At 47.4% G+C, this 23,357-nt stretch overlaps 2 protein-coding genes across 2 annotated transcripts in view; one reads left to right on the top strand and one right to left on the bottom strand.

The window, feature by feature from the left end:
- The window catches only part of CMPK1 (cytidine/uridine monophosphate kinase 1), a 33,331-nt gene extending 28,514 nt beyond the window's left edge, over positions 1-4,817 (bottom strand). Inside the window, exon 1 of the mRNA XM_073544373.1 lies at positions 4,728-4,817. Coding sequence (XP_073400474.1) covers positions 4,728-4,802 — 75 coding nt within the window. The 5' untranslated portion in view covers positions 4,803-4,817. The remainder of the gene's footprint in view (positions 1-4,727) is intronic.
- Positions 4,818-6,889: 2,072 nt separating this feature from the next.
- The window catches only part of STIL (STIL centriolar assembly protein), a 52,957-nt gene continuing 36,489 nt past the window's right edge, over positions 6,890-23,357 (top strand). The window contains exons 1-6 of the mRNA XM_073544371.1: positions 6,890-7,125; positions 9,358-9,443; positions 11,226-11,333; positions 12,569-12,681; positions 14,755-14,939; positions 22,335-22,582. Coding sequence (XP_073400472.1) covers positions 9,361-9,443; positions 11,226-11,333; positions 12,569-12,681; positions 14,755-14,939; positions 22,335-22,582 — 737 coding nt within the window. The 5' untranslated portion in view covers positions 6,890-7,125; positions 9,358-9,360. The remainder of the gene's footprint in view (positions 7,126-9,357; positions 9,444-11,225; positions 11,334-12,568; positions 12,682-14,754; positions 14,940-22,334; positions 22,583-23,357) is intronic.

A 23,357-nucleotide genomic window follows, 5' to 3' on the forward strand; every position in this document is an offset into this window, starting at 1 on the left:
CTTTTGACCGGCATTCACACTCACTACCCGTGCAACCATAGACATGCGGTTTTTAGAGACTGTGATGATGTACTGCATGGGTTCAGTAGTGACCGGACAGTTCGCAGCAATGTGTCCCATCTCTTGGCAGCGGAAACACCTAACGGGCCCCTTGCTTAGACCATAGTTCGTTACTCTCGGCCTCGCAGTGCGGGCAGTCCCGTTTTCCTCCCCCACTGTCTTAGGGATTTTTCCTTCTCCCCTACTCCCTGGAACAGTCTTACCGGTTCAACGTGGAGATGATGAAGAACGAGGTGGGGTAGCGTCATCTCGGAGTCCTTCCACCACGGAGTAACGTTCAACCAGATCAACCAGTTGATCTGCCGTCGTAGGATTTCCATGGCTTACCCACTTCCTCAGGGCTGGCGGTAGAGCTCTCAGGTACTTGTCCATGACGACTCTCTGGATTATCTCTGGCGCTGTCAGCACCTCAGGTTGTAGCCACTTCTTCGTCACGTGGATCAGGTCGAACATCTGTGACCGCGGTGGTTTATCCGGTTGATAAGTCCATTGATGCACTCTCTGTGCACGGACAGCGGTCGTCATTCCCAGCCGGGCCAAGATCTCGGCTTTCAGTTTGTCAAAGTCCTGCGCGGCTTCAGATTCTAAGTCATAATAAGCCTTTTGGGCCTCACCGGAAAGAAACGGGGCAATCAGGCCGGCCCATCGTGCCTTCAGCCATTTTTCTCGCACCGCCGTCCGTTCAAATGTGGTCAGGTATGCCTCGACGTCATCTTCGGTCGTCATCTTCTGCCAGTACTGACTCAAGTGAATCACTCTCGACTCGGCTTCCAGGTTAACCTCAGGTAAGCTTGCCAGGCGCTGCGCCACCTGCTGGAGAAGCGAATGATCGGTAGCTGTCATGTCCACCAACTCCTCCAGCTGGGCCATCATCACCCGATTAGCTCCTTGCTGGACAGCGGTGGACTGTACCAGCGCTTTCACCACGTCCTCCAGGCTCATGCTTCCAACGTGATGCCCGCATTCTCCACCAAAATGTGATAAAACACTAGGGGATCGCCTTTGCTGGGGTCAAAGGTCACGTGCGTTCAGCATGAAACTCAGGCGCACAGCCGGGGTCCGGGTATAACTGACACTGGGTCAGGTTTATTAAAGGTGAAAGCAATGCATAAAGAAAAAAAACATAAAACAAATCCTTGCCTGTCCGGCGCTAACTAAACAAAGTACAACCTAACTACCAACCAACTGGCGGGCTTCTCCCGTCCAGCCAAACCACAGTTGCAGTGGGCACTGCTTTCACTCACATGTGTCTCTCACACAGACAGGCTCTCTGTGTTCCCAGGCTGAGACACTCACACACCCACCTGGCATCCTTTTATATCCGCCTCCCGTTATTCATTAGTCACCAGGTGAGATACTGACCAGACTAGGCCACATAGGAAAGGTATCTGGGCAAGATATACCTGCCCTCATCCACTATTCCCACATGATTCTCACAGCCCACAAACCTCAAAGTTTTACCCCCTTATTCCCATCTTTGTAAATTGGAAGTGCTTGTAACCGGAAGAAATTTGGCAATTTGGGCTTATTGAAATGTTCAGCCATTCTTGAGATAGTGGCACTTTTCTTTTGTTTACAGCTTGTTGCCTTGGAGACAGACCACAGCTTCTAGACAGCAGAACATGCGCAGTAGTTACAAGCTCTTTTCTACTGAGCTTGTAAGCACCATTTTTAAAATGGCCAGGATGGCTGGAGCACACAGTTACTTCCAACTTCAGCTCAGTGCTTACATGCTAGATAGCCTCTGTGGTCGGACTCCTGGGCAGCGAGCTGTAAACAGAAGAAAAACGTTAATATCTTAGGAATGGCTACAATTTGAATAAGCAATAAATTGCAAAAGTGCATGTCTCCTATGGCTGCAGCATCTCCAGACTTGTCTCCCATGGCTGCAGCATCTCCAGACTTGTCTCCCATGGCTGCAGCATCTCCAGACTTGTCTCCCATGGCTGCAGCATCTCCAAACTTGTCTCCCATGGCTGCAGCCTCTCCGGTCTTGTCTCCTATGGCTGCAGCCTCTCCGGTCTTGTCTCCCATGGCTGCAGATTCTCCAGACTTGTCCTATGGCTGCAGCCTCTCCGGTCTTGTCTCCCATGGCTGCAGCGTCTCTAGACTTGTCCTATGACTGCAGCATCTCCAGACTTGTCTCCCATGGCTGCAGCATCTCCAGACTTGTCTCCCATGGCTGCAGCCTCTCCGGTCTTGTCTCCTATGGCTGCAGCCTCTCCGGTCTTGTCTCCCATGGCTGCAGCGTCTCCAGACTTGTCCTATGACTGCAGCATCTCCAGACTTGTCTTCCATGGCTGCAGCCTCTCCAGACTTGTCTCCCATGGCTGCAGCCTCTCCGGACTTGTCTCCCATGGCTACAGCGTCTCCGGACTTGTCTCCCATGGCTACAGCGTCTCCGGACTTGTCTCCCATGGCTGCAGCCTCTCCAGACTTGTCTCCCATGGCTGCAGCCTCTCCAGACTTGTCTCCCATGGCTGCAGCATCTCCGGACTTGTCTCCCATGGCTGTAGCCTCTCCACACTTGTCTCCCATGGGTGTAGCCTCTCCAGACTTGTCTCCCATGGCTGAAGCCTCTCCAGACTTGTCTCCCATGGCTGAAGCCTCTCCAGACTTGTCTCCCATGGCTGCAGCCTCTCCAGACTTGTCTCCCATGGCTGCAGCCTCTCCAGACTTGTCTCCCATGGCTGCAGCCTCTCCGGTCTTGTCTCCTATGGCTGCAGCCTCTCCGGTCTTGTCTCCCATGGCTGCAGATTCTCCAGACTTGTCCTATGACTGCAGCATCTCCAGACTTGTCTTCCATGGCTGCAGCCTCTCCAGACTTGTCTCCCATGGCTGCAGCCTCTCCGGACTTGTCTCCCATGACTACAGCGTTTCCGGACTTGTCTCCCATGGCTACAGCGTCTCCGGACTTGTCTCCCATGGCTGAAGCCTCTCCGGACTTGTCTCCCATGGCTGCAGCCTCTCCGGACTTGTCTCCCATGGCTGTAGCCTCTCCACACTTGTCTCCCATGGGTGTAGCCTCTCCAGACTTGTCTCCCATGGCTGAAGCCTCTCCAGACTTGTCTCCCATGGCTGCAGCCTCTCCAGACTCGTCTCCCATGGCTGCAGCCTCTCCAGACTCGTCTCCCATGGCTGCAGCCTCTCCAGACTCGTCTCCCTTGGCTGCAGCCTCTCCAGACTCGTCTCCCATGGCTGCAGCCTCTCCAGACTCGTCTCCCATGGCTGCAGCCTCTCCAGACTCGTCTCCCATGGCTGCAGCCTCTCCAGACTCGTCTCCCATGGCTGCAGCCTCTCCAGACTCGTCTCCCATGGCTGCAGCCTCTCCAGACTCGTCTCCCATGGCTGCAGCCTCTCCAGACTCGTCTCCCATGGCTGCAGCCTCTCCAGACTCGTCTCCCATGGCTGCAGCCTCTCCAGACTCTTCTCCCATGGCTGCAGCCTCTCCAGACTCGTCTCCCATGGCTGCAGCCTCTCCAGACTCGTCTCCCATGGCTGCAGCCTCTCCAGACTCGTCTCCCATGGCTGCAGCCTCTCCAGACTCGTCTCCCATGGCTGCAGCCTCTCCAGACTCGTCTCCCATGGCTGCAGCCTCTCCAGACTCGTCTCCCATGGCTGCAGCCTCTCCAGACTCGTCTCCCATGGCTGCAGCCTCTCCAGACTCGTCTCCCATGGCTGCAGCCTCTCCAGACTCTTCTCCCATGGCTGCAGCCTCTCCAGACTCGTCTCCCATGGCTGCAGCCTCTCCAGACTCGTCTCCCATGGCTGCAGCCTCTCCAGACTCGTCTCACATGGCTGCAGCCTCTCCAGACTCGTCTCCCATGGCTGCAGCCTCTCAAGACTTGTCTCCCATGGCTGCAGCCTCTCCAGACTTGTCTCTCCAGTACTGTAGTTCTCTGGAATTCCTCCTGTCAGATGTTCCTAGAACCTTACTTGTATGACAGACAGCTGTAGCCTCTATCAGGGACTCCCTTCTCAGAAGTCCTGGCTCTCTATCCAGTTGCTGTTGTGTCCCAAGTCTTGGATGGGAGTAGTGCATTTACAGCCAACTACTCCACCGGTGTGTGCTGCAGAACCATAAGTGTCCATACAACCTCGGGGACCAGGCCCCGGCCTTGCGCTGAGAACCTATAGGCAGGGTTCCTCTTCCAACCCACAACTCCTCTCTGTTCTCCTACTCCTTTGTTCCGCACTGTTCCTTCTCTCTCTTATGGAAGCTTAGGTTGCAGGTCTACGTCTTTCTCTTCTCTTTCCCGTGCCAGCTGGCTCAGATCACTGAGGCAGCTGCAGCACTCTTTCCTCTCTTCCTCCCCTAGGGAGCTCGTTCCACTAAGACCAGTCCTCAGCCTCTCCTGACTGACTGCCTTCCTCCACCTTGAGCTCCCCTCAGGCTGACCTCCTGTCAGCCTGCTCTCAGCCTCTCCTCCAGACTGAACTGTAATTCTAAGCTTCCCCCCTCTTTTATACTAACTCCACCCACCTCCCAGCACATCTCGTGTTACGAAGCAGGGTTCCACAAAGGTTGCTCTGCTACCCCCAGCCTGAAGCTGCTAGGCGGACCTACTGAACTATCCTGTGTGTGGGATGCAGGTGTTGGAGTGTGGAAAGGAGTTCCCAACTTACCTAGTTGGTGGGACACTACACCTTAGGAGAAGGTGCAGTACCTCTGTGGCGACTGCAGCTGCAGCCTCTCTGGTCTTGTCTCCCATGGCTGCAGCGTCTCCAGACTTGTCTCCCATGGCTGCAGCCTCTCCACACTTGTCTCCTATGGCTGCAGCGTCTCCGGACTTGTCTCCCATGGCTGCAGCCTCTCCGGACTTGTCTCCCATGGCTGCAGCCTCTCCGGACTTGTCTCCCATGGCTGCAGCCTCTCCGGACTTGTCTCCCATGGCTGCAGCCTCTCCGGACTTGTCTCCCATGGCTGCAGCCTCTCCGGACTTGTCTCCCATGGCTGCAGCCTCTCCGGACTTGTCTCCCATGGCTGCAGCCTCTACGGACTTGTCTCCCATGGCTGCAGCCTCTACGGACTTGTCTCCCATGGCTGCAGCCTCTACGGACTTGTCTCCCATGGCTGCAGCCTCTACGGACTTGTCTCCCATGGCTGCAGCCTCTACGGACTTGTCTCCCATGGCTGCAGCCTCTACGGACTTGTCTCCCATGGCTGCAGCCTCTACGGACTTGTCTCCCATGGCTGCAGCCTCTACGGACTTGTCTCCCATGGCTGCAGCCTCTACGGACTTGTCTCCCATGGCTGCAGCCTCTACGGACTTGTCTCCCATGGCTGCAGCCTCTACGGACTTGTCTCCCATGGCTGCAGCCTCTACGGACTTGTCTCCCATGGCTGCAGCCTCTACGGACTTGTCTCCCATGGCTGCAGCCTCTACGGACTTGTCTCCCATGGCTGCAGCCTCTACGGACTTGTCTCCCATGGCTGCAGCCTCTACGGACTTGTCTCCCATGGCTGCAGCCTCTACGGACTTGTCTCCCATGGCTGCAGCCTCTCCGGACTTGTCTCCCATGGCTGCAGCCTCTCCGGACTTGTCTCCCATGGCTGCAGCCTCTCCGGACTTGTCTCCCATGGCTGCAGCCTCTCCGGACTTGTCTCCCATGGCTGCAGCCTCTCCGGACTTGTCTCCCAAGGCTGCAGCCTCTCCGGACTTGTCTCCCAAGGCTGCAGCCTCTCCGGACTTGTCTCCCATGGCTGCAGCCTCTCCGGACTTGTCTCCCATGGCTGCAGCCTCTCCGGACTTGTCTCCCATGGCTGCAGCCTCTCCGGACTTGTCTCCCATGGCTGCAGCCTCTCCGGACTTGTCTCCCATGGCTGCAGCCTCTCCGGACTTGTCTCCCATGGCTGCAGCCTCTCCGGACTTGTCTCCCATGGCTGCAGCCTCTCCGGACTTGTCTCCCATGGCTGCAGCCTCTCCGGACTTGTCTCCCATGGCTGCAGCCTCTCCGGACTTGTCTCCCATGGCTGCAGCCTCTCCGGACTTGTCTCCCATGGCTGCAGCCTCTCCGGACTTGTCTCCCATGGCTGCAGTCTCTCTAGACTTGTCTCAAATTGATCACATCTGGGACATCATGGGTCGGTGATTACACAGGGAGCTGCCAGCAGCAGATTTTGATGATTTTTGGGCCCAAGTGCATTCAGCGCAGCAGAACGTTCCTCGGACGACTATAGCCTCACTGCCGAGGCTGTAAGTGCCGGGATGTCTGCGCTGCAGTTGTGCTGACCCAGAGAATCATCTTCCCAAGTCATTTTTTTTACTGAACAATGAATACATTAAAAAAATCTAAAGAAAAAAAAAATTGCCTTTTTTTCCACATTTGAACTTTTTTTCTGTCTTTCAGTACATTATATAACAAATCTAATGGTGTCCTGCAAAACTTTAAGTCCTCCCACAAAAAGAAACAAGCCCTCCTACGGCTATGTTATCTACACTTACGGCTCTGGGAAGAAGGGGAGAAAAACCGAAAATGCATGAATGGAAATTGGTAGTGGGGATTAAATAGGGGCACAGGATTGTCAGCCATCCTTCATGCCTAGGTTTAGCTTCTCTACATTTATGAGAGAACGCATTCAATGATCCTGCCATGTGCACACGACGCGATCACCGCCCGCCACAAACGCTGCCATCTACATAGCAACCGCGCTGTAGCAAGCGTCTCCCTGTTGCTAGGAAACCAGACTCCCCTGTCCACAGAACGCATGCGCAGAATCCTCCCTTCCTCTTTCGTGCCGTTAGCCATTTGAATATGATCCCTGGGATAGGCTGTTTGCTCTCTGAGCGGCCGCGTTTCATTGGCTGTAGGACATCTGTGTCCGGTTTCTGATTGGTTCAGGGGAGGGAGCAGTGTCCCGGGCCCTGGGGACTTGCTGGCGCCATATTTGTAGTTTCGGCTGCGGCCGCGGCGTGTGAGGGGCCGGTAACTGTCATTGTTTATCACGGAGACTCCTCCCCGGGGAGCTGCCGCCACTGCTGCCGCCCAGGACCAGCACCGAGGAGTGGAGCACGGGCAGAATAACGAGCAGACAGGTGCCGGCATCAATGCGGAGAGCTCCAGGTGAGTGAGGGCTGTGCGGATGTAGATGGCGGGCCTTTAACCCCTTCCTGACTGCGAAAGGGTTTTTTTTTTTTATTATTTTGGTGCTTTTTATTTTTTTTTTCTTTGACTTTCCTGCCCAAGTTCTAAATTTTTTTTTTTTTTTTTTACCGGACGAACTGTATTTTTTATATACACCGTTTATTTTACCATATAATGCACTGAAAAATGGGGTAAAAACATATTCCAAGCGCGAAGAAATCGTGAGAAAATAATACTTCACTTTTTTTTTATTTTTTGCATTATTTGTTGTGCGGTTAAAATGACCTAATGACATGATTGCGGCATAATAAATATATATATATTTGTGGTTTAGAAATTCTATTTTTGTCTTGTTTTTCATGCGTGACGAGATGGCGCTTTTAATGGCGCTGTCTTGGTGTTCATATTATTTATTATTTTATATATTTTTATTTATTTATTGCACTTCATGTAGGGAGTGCAGACACCAAAACGTTGCAATTCTGGCATTTAACCTTTTTTTTTTTTCTCCCTTTTTAGATACCAGGAACCCCCTTCCCCCCTTCCCTTTTAAATTCAGCCTTCCACTTATAAAATAATTCTAACAGATTCCTCTTGCAGCAATGCCGGGGCTCGCCTGAGACGGTCCCGTGAGCCCTGCAGACGATCAGCGGCTGCTCTTGTCAGAGGGCGCACAGCTGCCTAAATAGCGGCGATTGTCTGCAGGGTTCACGCTACATAACATCGGTGCAGGAGGTATCTGTTATTTTTTTTATTTTACAAGGGAGACTACTAGATTTAAAGGTAAATGTCCGATAATTTTGTGCAAAAATATTGGGTTTCCCAACCAATAATTATACTATCCTACAAAAAACTTAGGAAACTGTTAAAAAATAAACAATTCTTTATTTAATGACATATAGCAAAACATCCACATTAAAAATGGTACGTGATTAGACAACACGTGGTACGTCCTTTTAAAACGTGGCATCAATTATACAGATTTTTTTTCAGGATACAGTTATCCTCTCATAAGGTCGTCCTTAATTCAAATATATTACCTTCTAGAAATGATCTTCATTAACTTACAGAAGTAAAAAGCATGTGCATTTTATAAATATCTCTGGTTATTTATAGTTTTATTATAAATTATTTGAGAAAATGCATCACAAAGTCTTATATACGTATATTCTTATTATAGTGCCACCTAGTGGTGCAAAAAATACATTATCTGTCTAAAAATTCATGACTATCCAACTTCATTTATTTATATTCCTCACACATGGGTTGTAAAGAGCGCCGCCGGGCACTACTCAATTGCATAAAAATAAAAAATCAATAAAGTGCATAATGCAAAAATAGTTTGTGGAAAAGTGCTTATTCTGCATAGTGCCAGGCAGTCTTCACCACACAGACATACATGAGCCTCAGAACGACATACCACAGGTTAAATGCTGAAGGACCACGTGTAGGAATCCCCTTAACTCACGTTTCGCGTTATTGCTTCTTCCGAAGGGGAGACTACTAGATTTAAAGGTAACCTGACAGTGGGTACATGCTGCACAAAGATTTAAAGAGAACCTGTTGTCAGGTTTTTAAACCCCAAACTAATGACATGTATGTAAAGTCGCTTTAATGCTGAGTAAATCCTCACCTTTCTTGTAGAAATCCATTGTTCAGTTCGTATGCGAATGAGTTGCAAGTGCAGTGGGTGGGGCCTGCACTGACATTGCTCCTCCTTATTTACCTAATCCCCACCCCCTGCCTGTCTGACTGACAGGTCACTAATGTTTCAGAGACGGGAAGACGACTAAAAGAATTTTTACAAGAAAGGCAAAGATTTTTTTTTTTGCGTAGAAAACTTTTTTTTTTTCTTGGAATAACCCTTTAGGTAAGTGCTTACACAGCAGCAATCGGAGTTAGTCACTGCTGTTGCAGGCTTGGTCATCTGAGCACTCCAGAGTATGGGAGTCTGGGGTGGGGGGGATCACTGTTGGCCAAATGATGGTTCTGCTGACCCCTATCTAAAGTGTATGGGGGCTAGAAAGCATGACCTATATGTATTTTTGTACATTTCCCCAGAGTCTTAGTGATCTCTGGGTCAGATATTTCAGACTCTCTCTCTCTCTGGTTCTTCCTGTGAATGGCTACTGGTCACAGTGCTGGCATAAGCCTTTTGGCTCAGTAGACGGCCCCCTGTCCATGGCTTTAATACCTTTGTTCTCCTTCTAGGATATGAGTGCAAAAATGAGCGCCAAGAACTCCCAGTACCATAAGGATGCCAACCTCATGTCCAGTGAAAATCAGATAAATATGAGGTAAAATGCACAACTTCTTCTGCAAGAGCTTTATAGCTGTACTCGCATGTCAGAAAAGGCGCCACTCTTGTCAAATGGCAGTGTCTGGTATTGCAGTTAAACCCCACTCAGCAATTGTATTTGTTGCAGGTTGCACTTAATTTATTCCTTTAAGTGAGGCCAGTGTGCTAGAATTTGCACATAGATTGTGCCACTAATCATAAGGCGGCTCATGCCCGATCATTGGGCTGTGTAAATAAGCCCCCGATCAGCTGACGAGCGAGCAGAACACGGTGATAGGCACATTGGATGGAGGGAGCCCTAAAATCGTCATGTAACCTGAGTGTGTGCCTCTGACATTATGCAAACCTGACGGGAGCCGAAATATTGCATTCACCACTGCACCGTCTTACTGTTTGCATCAACCTAGGTGAAAGGGAGATACAGGGTACGTGTGCGCCAAGTCTTACCTGAAAAAGTGCAGATATCCGCCTTTAAGAATGAATGTGTGCACAGCAATGTCAAAACGACTTGCTGTTCATATGTTTTGTTATTTCGTCCTTCTATTAACCACTTTCAGGCTTTGAAGTGGTCAAATGAGGAGACGGGACCATTCTTCTGGTGGTGCCCTTTTGGAAGCCTCTTAGTACTAAAGGGAATCTGTCACCTCGTTTTTCAGCAATAAGCTGCGGCCACCGCCTTTCAGGGCTTATCTACAGCATTCTATAATGCTGTAGATAAACCCCCGATCTAACCTGAAAGATAAGAAAAACAAGCTGTTGTTTTGTTTTTTTTTTTGTTTGTTTTTTTTCTATGAGAATTTGTTGACTAAAGATGAAGGCTTTTAAGGAAACTTCCACACTGGTTCATCAGGTTGTTTTTTTTTTTCTGTTTGTTTTCCCCCCCCTCTGCAAGATAAGGTGGTTCATGGCACAAATTAATCCAGATTTCTGTCACATGCAGCCTAGTGAATTAGCCCCAATGTGCACTTAAGGGGCAGTCAGCGAGATAGGAACAGCTGTCACCCTCGGGTCGGGAGAGCCGCTGGCCAGTCCGTGCACTGCGGTCCGATCCTGTTATGATTTTTTCGTTCTGTCTGAGGGTATGTGCACACGTTGCGGATTCAGCTGCGGATCCGCAGCAGATTTGGCCCTGCGGATCCGCAGCAGATCTGCAAGTGATGTACAGTACCATTTTAGCCTATTGCTGCGGAATGTTCCGCGTGGAAAAACGCAGGGGAAATCTGCAGAAAATCCGCAGGTAAAACGCAGGTCGTTTTACCTGCGGATTTAGCAAATTCTGCGTGGAAAATTCCCCAGCAGAATCCGCAACATGTGCACATACCCTGACTGTAGCTTAATGCATATTAATATTTCCCCAATGTATCACAAGAAATCTCACGGCGTGCTGTCATATCACGGCTGACGTACATGTGCACCAGGTGAGAGCCCAATCTGACTTGCAGGTGAAATATGTAAATGCCATAACTTGTACTTTATCACCGCATTACTGCGGACGGCGCCGTCCTGTCTAGTCTTGTTTGCACCCATCTGCGTTCAATGGCGTCACACTATATATTGTACGTGTAGACCAGACAGATGGATGGAGACGTGTTACCTATCAGTCCCTCCCCCCACAACTGTTCAAGGTGTTTAAGCTTCTCAATAATGTGCTCTTTTTTTTTTTTTTTTTCTTCTCCATTCCTTATTCCATTTATGCATTTGCAAACTTGATATGGGAAATTGCTTTCAAATTGTCTTTTTTTTTTTTTTTTTCTTCAACTTTTTGTCTCATTATGTTTAGGAATATGTCTAACAGGATGCTCCCAATTAATTTCCCTCCATCGAAGACGGTGCTATGGGATTCGACCCCCATGGGAGATCCCATCGGATTACATTTCAGCTATTACAGGTAGTTCTATAGTCATATTTCCAATTATTGCTGTCCATAATGCAGATGTTCATTCTCATTCCATGTGTGCGCTGCCTGGATTATCACTTTTGCTTCCCTTATCACTTGAGAAAGGTTGCTACTTGTATATATCCTGGGTGAGCTGGGATCATTATGGACACCATCACTTGTTGTTTCGTCTCATTCCGCTTCGTTGCATTTTTTTTTTTGCGCAGATCTCCCACCTGGGACTCGGGTATATTATTCCTCACCTGGATTATACTGTGGTTACATTGGATTAGTGTAGAATAAGGTCGTGCATCTGTAAAGTTGCTTTCACCCTAATTTTTGCAGTGTTTTTTTGTTGTTGGATCTATCATGAGAACTCCTAGTGTATAGGTGAAACGTGACCGTAGGTCCACACCAATCAAGCAAAAATGTGTCCTGTCGATATTACTTTTCTGCTGTGTGGACACTGTAAAGCGCAGTAAGAAAGCCTTCCTGCAGTAAGGCTTTAGAGACGTTCTTTCTGTTTAAAAAAAAAGAAAAATTGCAAAACTCTTAATATGGCATCTGATGGGATTCACATGCATCCATTCGAGAAATAGACGCCATGACCCTGGTGTGAACAGAGCTTGAGTTGCGTTCAGTCTCATTCTTCACCGCATGTGTCTGCGAGGGAGCAACGTGCCGTAGACACTTCTCTATTTCTGGGGAGAATAGCAAGGGAACGTCCTGAAAGCGCTGTGAACGGAAAAAAAAAAGAAATAAAGTTATTCTAGTGCTCAAAAGGGAGTTTTACACATAGCGATATTGCTGTAAAGTCACCAATTTTGTGACGTTATAGCGATATTGCTAGCGATATTGCTATGTGTGATACTTACCTCCGACCGGCTCCCCCGCTGTCCATCGCTGATTGCGCGAGAATGTCCGGCTCCATTTCTTGTCGTCAGCTTCCTGCTGTGACGACGAGCGACGCGTGGAGGCGGGGGGGAGGACGTCAGGATCGCTGTGTGTGAAACGTGAGTATCGTGCGCTGCGTCGCTGCTGCATTGCTGTGAGGTCTGCCTGTGTGACAGCTCACTAGCGATCATTTAGCGATGCACCAGCTATCCTGACCGGGTCGGATCGCTGGTGCATCGCTAAATGTAAAAGTGCCTAAAGAGTTGTGCGCTGGACATGCCCTTTAGTTTAGTTTTCACACCTTCCTGACCTGTGCTATAAAGTAATTTATCCTCTTCTCATTGATATTGTAGGAATCCTCGCCTGCTCCTGTCTGAAAAAGCGTTACGGCTGTCTTATCGCCATGCCAAAACGGAGAGGAATTTGTTCTGTGGCTTCCTTTTTGGATCTTTTGCGGTGGATGATGGTTCGTGGTCACTTATTTTCATTCATTTTTTTTGTCATTGTACAAACTTCATCAGGAGATCGTGGTCGTTACTAGAGATGAGCGAATTTGTTCATTTTTTCTTTTTTTGTCTCTGAATTTGACATATTTGAACACTATTTGTGCCGAATGTATGTTTGAGGATTGGTTTAGAAGAAATTCGGTAATTTCTACTCCCATTGACTCTAATGACGGTCGGCTGTGTTCGACGAATATCGCAAAAACAATATCCGATGCCGATCGTATTCAGTACCGAATCCGAAAAAAATTGCTCATCTCTAGTCGATTGCGTACATAATCGAGAGTATCCCATGACGCAGAGACTTCTGCTGTTAAATGCACTAAACTCAGTAAGAGGTGATCACCGGAGTAGATTTCTGCTATCACTTACTCCAAAATCTGTTGGGCTGAATTTGGCCGTGTTTTCCTACTAAAATAGTCACTGGACTGCTTGCTATAGTTTTGTGAAGCTTCTGCTTGTAAACCAGTGATTGTTTATCACTAGATGACTAGTAAATCCCTGCTGCCAGGTAGTCATCCATATTCATGAGCTCTGTACTGATTGACAGCTTTCTGCTTATGCACAGTGTACACAGAAAGCGGCCAATCAATGATGGGTGCGGAATTATACAGAGAACGGCATTAAAAAAAACACCTGCTAGATCTACAGCCCATAAAATTAGTTTGATCAACACTGCAGCCCAGTAAGTGGCACATTACTGGAATCAGGGTATCATCCCCTAAATCATGCTGCTCTGAGATGGGGAAAAACTGGTGACAGATTCCCTTTAAAAGTGAAAAACATCCTTAAAGAAAATGTTTCAGCAAGTTTTTCCTGTTAAATCTGAGAGCACCAGGATGTAGGGGCATAGACCCTTATTCCAGGGATATCACTTATTAGGCTGTGTTGTAGTTTCAATACAATCAGTGTTTTATCAGCAGGAGATTGTCATTGCGGGACTAGGTGGTGTGCCAGATAACAAGGCTAATCTGTATACCCACACACACCCCTACCTTCCTGTGTACACTAAAGGCCCCGTCACACACAGCGAGATCGCTGATTTTGTGACGCCACAGCGATCTCGCTAGCGAGATCAATGTGTGTGTGACATGTATAAGCTACCAGCCCCCCTGCCGGGTATCACTGATCGCGCTCGAACGTCCTGGGCCGTTTTTTGGACGTTGGTCTCCCGCTGGCCAGCACACATCGCTGCATGTGGCAGCGGGAGACCATCAATCAGCGACGCTGGTTTCCAAGGTAAACAGTGGGTATCCAAGAGCCGCGTGGCTCTTAGTTACCCGCTGTTTACCTTGGAAACCAGCTTGCTTGCTCGTCCTGATCGCTGGTGAGTCTGTCTGTGACAGCTCACCAGCGATCAGCTAACTATGTCCCAGCGATCCCATCCATGTCGGATCGTTGGTGGGATCGCTGGGACATTGAAGAGTGTAACGGGGCCTTAAGTTGTAACAGCTGCCAATCAGTGATGTGTGCGGGGTTATACACAGTTCAGCATTCTGAGCACTGCTATATCTACAGAAGAGAAAGCAGGGATTCTATCAAAACTGCACCAAGGAGCCCAGTAAGTGACACATCACTGGAATTAAATTCTCCGCCTTGACCTCATTCTGCTCTGAATGCATAGCAAAACCAAGTGACTGATTCCCTTTTCAATTTGTAACATATATAATGAAAAAAAAAATCACACCATCAGAGCACACAAAAATGCCATGAAAAGCTGTTTTTTTTTTTTTTTTTTTTTTTTTTGTTTGTTTTTTATTCTTGTGAAACCAATGTATAACTGAATTGCACAGATGTGTGATATTCCCAGTAGATGGTGGTGGTGGTGGTGGTGTTTAGTTAGATGTTCTAGAGTAGATGCAGAACTTGTGTCTGGAGATCTGCCCCTTACGGCGCTGTCAGGAGCCATCTCATGTGCATGTCCGGCCTACGTTTATGGTCATTGCCGAACAGCTTGAGACGTCTGCAGTAAGTGGTTGGGATATGATTTGGCGTCATATGAGAGCTTTTACTTTATTTGTTCTTCTTTTCTTTAGATGAAGAAGGCATAACGCTGACAATCTACCGCTTTGATCCTGGTCGCGAAAAGTCGGGCGTTGAAGGGAAAGTTCCCTCCGCTCTTGTACCTGGAGATATTGCCATTCCGTGCACGGTCTGTCTCCAGGACACTGCAGGGGGTGCAGCGCTGCACACCCCTGAGGACTTCACAGCCACATTTAAGGTAGATTGGCTGGTTGATTTTTGGAATTATGAACTTCTCTATAACTCAGTTTTTGTCTGATTTGAGGATTCCCCAACACCTAGAGTTTCAAAGGGAAATCATTTGACTTAAAAGCATTGTGAAGCTGCAGAAAAATGTGGTGTTGGGGAAATTAGGGAATTGGGAGGGCTGCCTGGTGCCTTATGGGGAGACATAGCAAAAATATCAAGAGGAGCGTTTTTACTCTGCTGTAGAATGTATTGTGACCTCTGGCCCCTTCATCACTGACAGTCTAGATTACAACAAACTGGGGTTAGACCAGGAGAGGAGCACTGAAAGAGGACCACCCAAGCAGATGTAAGCAGTAAATTACTGTTTTGTTTTTTTACTATAAGATGCATGTTTTTTGCAAAAAAGAAAAGTAAAAAACTTGCTAAAAAGTGTGTGCTTCTCTTAGTCTGAAACTAACATCCTGTAATTGAGAACAGCCAATCAGCTGTTCTCGGTATTGGTGTCGGCCAGAACTGCTGCGTTGCGGAGCTGCACAGCTCCCTCCACTGTATAGTGGCCGCAGCCAGGTAATGCACATATACTGGTTTGAATAGGGTGCATGTGCAGTACCTGGCTTCAGCTATTCCATCGAAAGTGATGTGCTGCCCCTCAACTGAGCAGTTCTGGCCAACATTGGGAACAGCTGATTGGCGGGGGTGTAGGGTATAACACCCCCACCAATCAGACATTGATGAACTATCCTAAAAATAAGCCATCAATGTTAAAGCCCTTGACAACCCATTTTAACAGAACGGCCATCCCTATCATGGAGAGAACTGTTGTGGCTGAGAACTGTCGGAAACTTCCACTTTAAAGGGAACCTGTCACCCCCCCAAAAGAGCCACCTTCAGCCTCACTAAGTCTGCATTCTGTGAAGGTGACTCTTATGTTTCTTATCCCTAGGAACGCTGAAATACAGACTTTTATAAATTGCCCGCCCTACCTCTATTGTGTCCCGGAGGTATGTTTTCTCCCCATGTGTCAACCGCCTCAGAGCCGTCCATCAGCTCCCTCTTGCCTCTGTGCTCCACCTCCTGTGTTCCTCGTTACATGACCGGCGCCTGCGCTCTGCAAACATTTCTCGGGCATGCGCCGTGCGCGCTGCCCCGGAACTTGCATCAGGCGATGATGTAATGCTCTCGCTCCTGCGTGGAGCAGAGGCCACAGATCCCGCCCTGCAGTGTGTTATGATGTATTCACACTGCGGGGCTGGGAATCTGGCGCCTGTCCCCATCTGCCTCCTCCTCTTTCCTCCATCATAATAAGTCGGCACTAATCAGCGTCTTAGTGAGCTGAAGTGCCGACGTATTACAGTGGAGGAAAGAGGAGGAGGCAGATGGGGACAGGCGCAGAGATCCTCACTGCGCAGGTGCCATATTCCCAGCTCAGCAGTGTGAATACATCATAACACACTGCAGGGCAGGATCTGTTTCCTCCGCTCCACGCAGGTGCGATATCATTACATCATCGCCTGATATAAGTTCTCGGGCAGAGGGCACGGCGCATACCCGAGAAATGTTTGCAGCGCGCAGGCGCCAGTCATGTAACGAGGAACACAGGAGGCGGTGCACAGAGGTAAGAGGGCGATCATGGATGGCTGCGAGGCGGTTGACACAGATGGAGAAAACATACCTCCAGGACACAATAGAGGTATGGCGGGGAATTTATAAAATTCTTCCTAGGGATAAGAAATATAAGAGCTCTTTTACTTAACCCCTTTCCTACATTAGACGTACTATTCCGTCCATGTGACCTGGGACCTAAGTCCCAAGGACGGAATAGTACATCTAGCGCGATCAGCTGCGCTCACGGGGGGAGCGCAGCTGATCGTGGCCGGGTGTCAGCTGATTATCACAGCTGACACCCGGCACTATGTCAGGGGCGGTCACAGACCGCCCCCGACACGTTAACCCCTGGCACACTGCGATCAAACACGATCGCAGTGTACCAGGGGTTTAGGGAAGCATCGGGAGGGAGGGGGCTCCCTCCGTGCTTCCCTGAGACCCCCACAGCAGCGCGATGTGCAGCGCTGCTGCGGGGGTCTCCTTCCCTGCTGGTCCCCGAATCCAAAATGGCGGCGGGGGCCTGCAGGGAGGCGGCTTCCTCATGCCTGCAAAGCGCCGGCATGAGGAAGCCTGCAGCAGTGATCTGTGATGTGACAGATCAGCGATCTGTCACATGACAGTTATGTCCCCCCTGGGACATTGTAATAAAGTTAAAAAAAAAGTGTAAAAATAATTTATAAAAAAAATCGCAAAATTAAAAAAAAAAAATATTCCCTAATAAATAAAAAACAATAAAAGTACACATATTTGGTATTGCCGCGTCCATAACGACCCGCCCTATAAAACTGTCCTATTAGTTAACCCCTATATTGATCCCCTTAAAAAATAAAAAACGAAGCAAAAAAATAAAGCTTTCAGCATACCGCCAAACAAAAAATGCAATAACGCGCGGTCAAAAAGACGGATATAAATAACCATGGTACCGCTGAAAACGTCATCCTGTCCCGCAAAAGACGAGCCACCACACAGCTTCATCAGCGAAAAAATAAAAGTTATAGCTCGCAGAAGCGATGCAAAAATAATTTTTTATATAAAATTGTTTTCATTGCATAAAAGCGCCAGAACATAAACACATAAATGAGGTATCGCTGTAATCGTACTGACCCTAAGAATAAAACTGCTTTATCAATTTTACCGCACGCGAAACGGTGTAAACGCACCCCCCCAAAAGAAATTCATGAAACGCTGTTTTTTGTTCATTCTGCGTCCCAAAAATCGGAATAAAAAGCGATCAAAAAATGTCACGTGCCCGAAAATGGTACCAATAAAAATGTCAACTCATCCCGCAAAAAATAAGACCTCACATGACTCGGTGGGTCAAAATATGGAAAAATTATAGCTCTCAAAATGTGGTGATGCAAAAATTATTTTTACAATAAAAAAGCGTCTCTTAGCGTGCGACAGCTGCCAAACATAAAAACCGCCATAAATAGTAAATCAAACCCCCCGTTATCACCCCCTTAGTTAGGGAAAAATAATAAAATAGAAATGTATTTATTTCCATTTTCCGGTTAGGGCTAGGGGTGTGTTGGAGTTAGAATTGGGGGGTTTCCACTGTTTTGGCACTTCAGGGGCTTTACAAACACGACATGGCGTCTGATCTCAATTCCAGCCAAAAAAGTCAAATGGCACTGCTTCCCTTCCGAGCTCTGCCATGCGCCCAAATAGTGGTTTACCCCCACATATGGGGTATCGGCGTACTCAGAACAAATTACACAATAACTTTTGGGGTCCTGTTACTCTTGGGAAAATAACAATTGGGGGTGAAAAGATCATTTTTGTGGAAAAAATGATTTTTTAATTGTACGGCTGTATGTTATAAACTTCTGTGAAGCCCTTGGGGGTTCAAAGTGCTTACCACATATCTAGATAAGTTCCTTGGGGGGGGTCTAGTTTCCAAAATGGGGTCACTTGTGGGGGGTTTCCACTGTTTAGGTACATCAGGGGCTCTCCAAACGTGGCATGGCGTCCAATTTGAATTCCAGCCAATTTTGCAGTGAAAAAGTCAAACGGCGCTCCTTCCCTTCCGAGCTCTGCCATGCGCCCAAACAGTGGTTCCCCCCCACATATCAGGTATCAGCGTACTCAGGACAAAGTGCACAATAACTTTTCCAGTCCAATTTCTCCTATTATCCTTGGTAAAATAAAAAAAAATTAACCTGAAGTAATTTTGTTTGTGGAAAAAAAGTTAAATGTTCATTTTTTTTTTTTTTTTTTAAACATTCAAAAAATTCCTGTGGAGCACCTGAAGGGTTAATAAACTTCTTGAATGTGGTTTTGAGCACCTTGAGGGGTGCAGTTTTTAGAATGGTGTCACTTTTGGGTATTTTCTATCATATAGACCCCTCAAAGTGACTTCAAATGTGATGTGGTCCCTAAAAATAAAATGCTGGTGTAAAAATGAGAAATCGCTGGTCAACTTTTAACCCTTATAACTTCCTAACAAAAAAATTTTGGTTCCCAAATTGTGCTGATGTCAAGTAAATATGTGGGAAATGTTACTTATTACGTTTTTTGAGTGCCGTATCTCTGTGATTTAAGAGCATAAAAATTCAAAGTTGGAAAATTGTGAAATTTTCGCCAAATTTCTGTTTTTTTCACAAACGCAAGTTATATGAATTAAATTTTACCACTAACATGAAGTACAATATGTCACGAGAAAACAATGTCAGAATCACCTAGATCCATTGAAGCGTTCCTGAGTTATGACCTCATAAAAGGACAGTGGTCAGAATTTTAAAAATTGGCCCGGGAGTTAACGTGCAAACCAACCTTGGTAGTAAAGGGGTTAAAAATGCCCTGGGGGGGTGACAGGTTCCCTTTTAAGAACGTCTCTTAACATTAGTTAGCTCGGAGTGATTGCAAACATTTTCTACGCTCTGCAATGTTTTAGATTAAAGCAGCACTCCAGCACTGAAAAAATAAGCACTGGAGTGGTTCTTTAAATGTCATTCCACTGCCCCTTGTCTGATACTCGCCTTCCGGCATTTTCATTTGCTTCTCCGTCGCTCCCGTCGATCTCCAGCGATTTGTGACCTGCTGGATCACTCCAGTGTTTCATGGAGCTGCACAGAGATCACTTTTCTCTACAGTCTGTGAGAGCCCTGTTCCTGCCTCATTCTGTTTCTCATAGACTTGTATAGAGCTCTTGTGACATAGTTACTGACTTATGGACAGTCAGAGGTTGCGCTCACAAGATGACGCAGGGGGAGCAGAGTGGCATTTAAAAAAACAGAAGAGACACCGGAGGGTGAGTATAAGAACGGGGATAGGAGGCTTACATTTAAAGTGCCTCTCCAGCGCTAAAAAAAACAATTGTGGAGTGGTGCTTTAAAGGTGTTTCAAGAAGTCGTCTGGAGACTGCCTTGGATGACTCGTCCAAAGAAGGTCCACGGCTGGCTTCTCCCTGTTCCATGCCAGTTGACTGGATGTGTCCACATACGGTTTTGTCCGGTTCTATGTAAATGAGATGTTCTCTGCTGTTCCTCCAGCATATACGCTCCTTACGTCGCTCTTCTCTGCAATATTCACAAACGTAAGTTCTGGATAGGCAGTGCTGTAGACCCTCTACAAATAGGGCAGGATTTGTATCAGTGCCTGTAGGTGTCACGGATGTGTCAGATGCTACAAACGGTTGCTCTGCATCTGGCTGCAGAAGGTCTCTGCGTTTGGCATTGGACGCCTTCCTAATCCTTCTGACTTTTGGACCCAACGGCAAATTCCCTCTGGCTCTAATTGACATACCTGGACCTGGGTGTTTATAGACTCCCAGTCTGCTTCAGTGAATCGCTGGTGATATTCACATTTTCCCCTTGTGAAGGCTTGGAGCTATGGCAGTCTGCTTACTTCCTCTCTTGTGCTGTTGGAGGACATTTGGTGTTACCTCTCTGAGTCTGCTCAAGCTAAGCTGCTTCCCCCTTGTTTGTCTCCCTTTTTTTCTCTTTAGTGTACAGTGGGGACTGACACTCTTTCCTTATTCAGGGCCTAGTGATATACAGGGCATAGGTGCCTGCTCGGCAATTGGTGTGGATCCAATACAGGGACAGTAGGGGAAGCAGGGTGCTATTATGTCTACCTAGGGGTCTCCACTTCCCCCTTTCCCTAGCGTTTCGGCTTCCTTTCCCTTTTCCCTTTGTGTTGCACTTAATCTTCCTACACTGTGCGTGACAGTGGGAAAGCATGGTCTTACTGCCCTCATCCCCCACAAATTAATAATACTATTGGTACTCCCTTTAGTGTTGGTTGGGTGGATAGTGGGGTGCACTTATATAATGCTGGGCAGCCCGCCTGATCTAATGGTATGGGCATCATCAATATTCTGTAAGCCAGACACTGTGCATTACCTGTGTGTGACCAGCGTCCTATACAAGCTCCATCTGTGTGCTTGTTTATTACTACACAGCCTCCCCCTCCATGAATATGTAGGTTTGTGAGTGGCTGTTTGCATCTGTGCTGCCCCCACCTTTATCATAGGGGTCTGCTGCATTCTGCTAATGACTTGGTAATCTGACCTGATGTTGGTAAGACTATCTTTTTCTGTGTTTTTTTTTTTTTTTTTTTTTTTTTTTTTTTTCGTACACGTACCAGTGTATGTCCAGGAACTATCCTGATTCGTGCTGTCCATCCACTATTTTTGACTTTGAATCCTTCACTGGCATTCTTTCAGCACTATAGAAACTGGAACTTCCTTCCCAGCATGATGCATTGTTCCTGCCATTGATCAATGGCCTGCCTGCCCTGAACTAAAAGCCTGCCTCAGTTATACCCGTATCCAGTCCAAAAAACAAGACGATGAACAATGACCAAGCCCCGCCCCATTCTCCGTAGCGGTACCAAGCCCCGCCCCATTCTCTGTAGCGGTACCAAGCCCCGCCCCATTCTCTGTAGCGGTACCAAGCCCTGCCCCATTCTCTGTAGCGGTACCAAGCCCCGCCCATTCTCTGTAGCGGTACCAAGCCCCGCCCATTCTCTGTAGCGGTACCAAGCCCCGCCCCATTCTCTGTAGCGGTACCTAGCCCCGCCCCATTCTCTGTAGCGGTACCTAGCCCCGCCCCATTCTCTGTAGCGGTACCTAGCCCCGCCCCATTCTCTGTAGCGGTACCAAGCCCTGCCCCATTCTCTGTAGCGGTACCAAGCCCCGCCCCATTCTCTGTAGCGGTACCTAGCCCTGCCCCATTCTCTGTAGCGGTACCAAGCCCTGCCCCATTCTCTGTAGCGGTACCAAGCCCCGCCCCATTCTCTGTAGCGGTACCAAGCCCCGCCCATTCTCTGTAGCGGTACCAAGCCCCGCCCCATTCTCTGTAGCGGTACCTAGCCCCGCCCCATTCTCTGTAGCGGTACCTAGCCCCGCCCCATTCTCTGTAGCGGTACCTAGCCCCGCCCCATTCTCTGTAGCGGTACCTAGCCCCGCCCCATTCTCTGTAGCGGTACCAAGCCCCGCCTCATTCTCTGTAGCGGTACCAAGCCCCTTCCCACACTGGACCAGGCGCGACTGTTGGCCGGTGCTGGAATAAATCTTCTCTCTACAGTCTGGGGGTTTTGGCTCCTCCATATTCTTCTATTATTGCTGTGATCTAGTGTTTGTCTTTGCCAGGATTATTTGATTCTTTTTCTTCTTTTCTCTGTTTTTCCGTACAAGGCTGATCTGTCCCTTTTTGAATGTCAAGTAGGAAGAAGGAAATGGAAATTGCCGTCGTCGGGCTTTAATTGTATTGTTTCTCAGATGAAAAAGGAATTTTTTTTATCTATATTTTTTTTTTTTTTTTTTTTTTTTTTTTTTTTTTTTTTATTTTGTTTTAAGGGTCTTCAGAGTCATCTTCACAGCAAAGAAGCCTTGGATCTCTCCAAATTGCTCACTGTGAGAGCTCATATCACTTACTCGGAGAACATGGACAATCTTCACTTTGATCTTCGCTGGGCGGCTGTCACCGTGGCGAATACATTTGAGAGTACTCCCATAAAGCCTGTCCCAATTATACCCACGGCCCTCGCCAGGAACCTGAGCAGTCACAATAATATTGCCCAGCTTCAAGGAACACACAAATGCGGGTAAGCTTCTTTTTTATTCTGAGTGTGCTTTAATAAAAAAAAATCCAAATCACACCGGCGCGGCTCGACATATGCTTGTCCTTCTGACCGCCGCCGCAAAGTGTTTTTAAGACACTTGTTTGCTTCTATTTACCAGGCACTTATTTTTCTATTTCCGAGATGTGGTTTATGTTGAGTGCATCCAGACCAAAGTGTTTTTTTGCAAAGTTTTAAGGAGTGAAAAATATGCCAAATGTGTATTAGGGCCTGGGTCTATACTTACGGTAGCAGCAATGACATGCCATAGATAAAGCCTCACTGACGACCTCCAGTGCTTCGCTGCCATTTATATAGTTCCTGCTTCACAATTATTGCTCATTAGCTAAATTAGTTTTACTTAAATACTGCAGCCTAATTCTTCTCTATGTCTCTCTTTAATTGTAACTCTTAATCTAAATATTAACAAGTAGCAAAGTTTGATTCACACAAATTTTTTTTTCTATAATTTTTTTCTAATAATGTAAAAATATATGTATTATAAGAAAAAAAGTCAAATCACCCCTGTTCCCCAATTTAAAAAAAATAAATAAACCTATAGGATATTTATTGCTGCATCTGTAAAATCCAATTTATCAAAAGCTAAAACAATACCACGGTATATTATTATGGGGGAAAACACATATATATATATATATATATATATATATATATATATATATATATATATATATATACATACATACATACATACATACATACATACATACATACATACATTAAATTATATTTCTTTATC

This window comes from Dendrobates tinctorius, unplaced genomic scaffold, assembly GCF_039654945.1.
Source record: "Dendrobates tinctorius isolate UK_male_01 unplaced genomic scaffold, ASM3965494v1 ptg000138l, whole genome shotgun sequence".
NCBI classification, from domain to species: domain Eukaryota; kingdom Metazoa; phylum Chordata; class Amphibia; order Anura; family Dendrobatidae; genus Dendrobates; species Dendrobates tinctorius.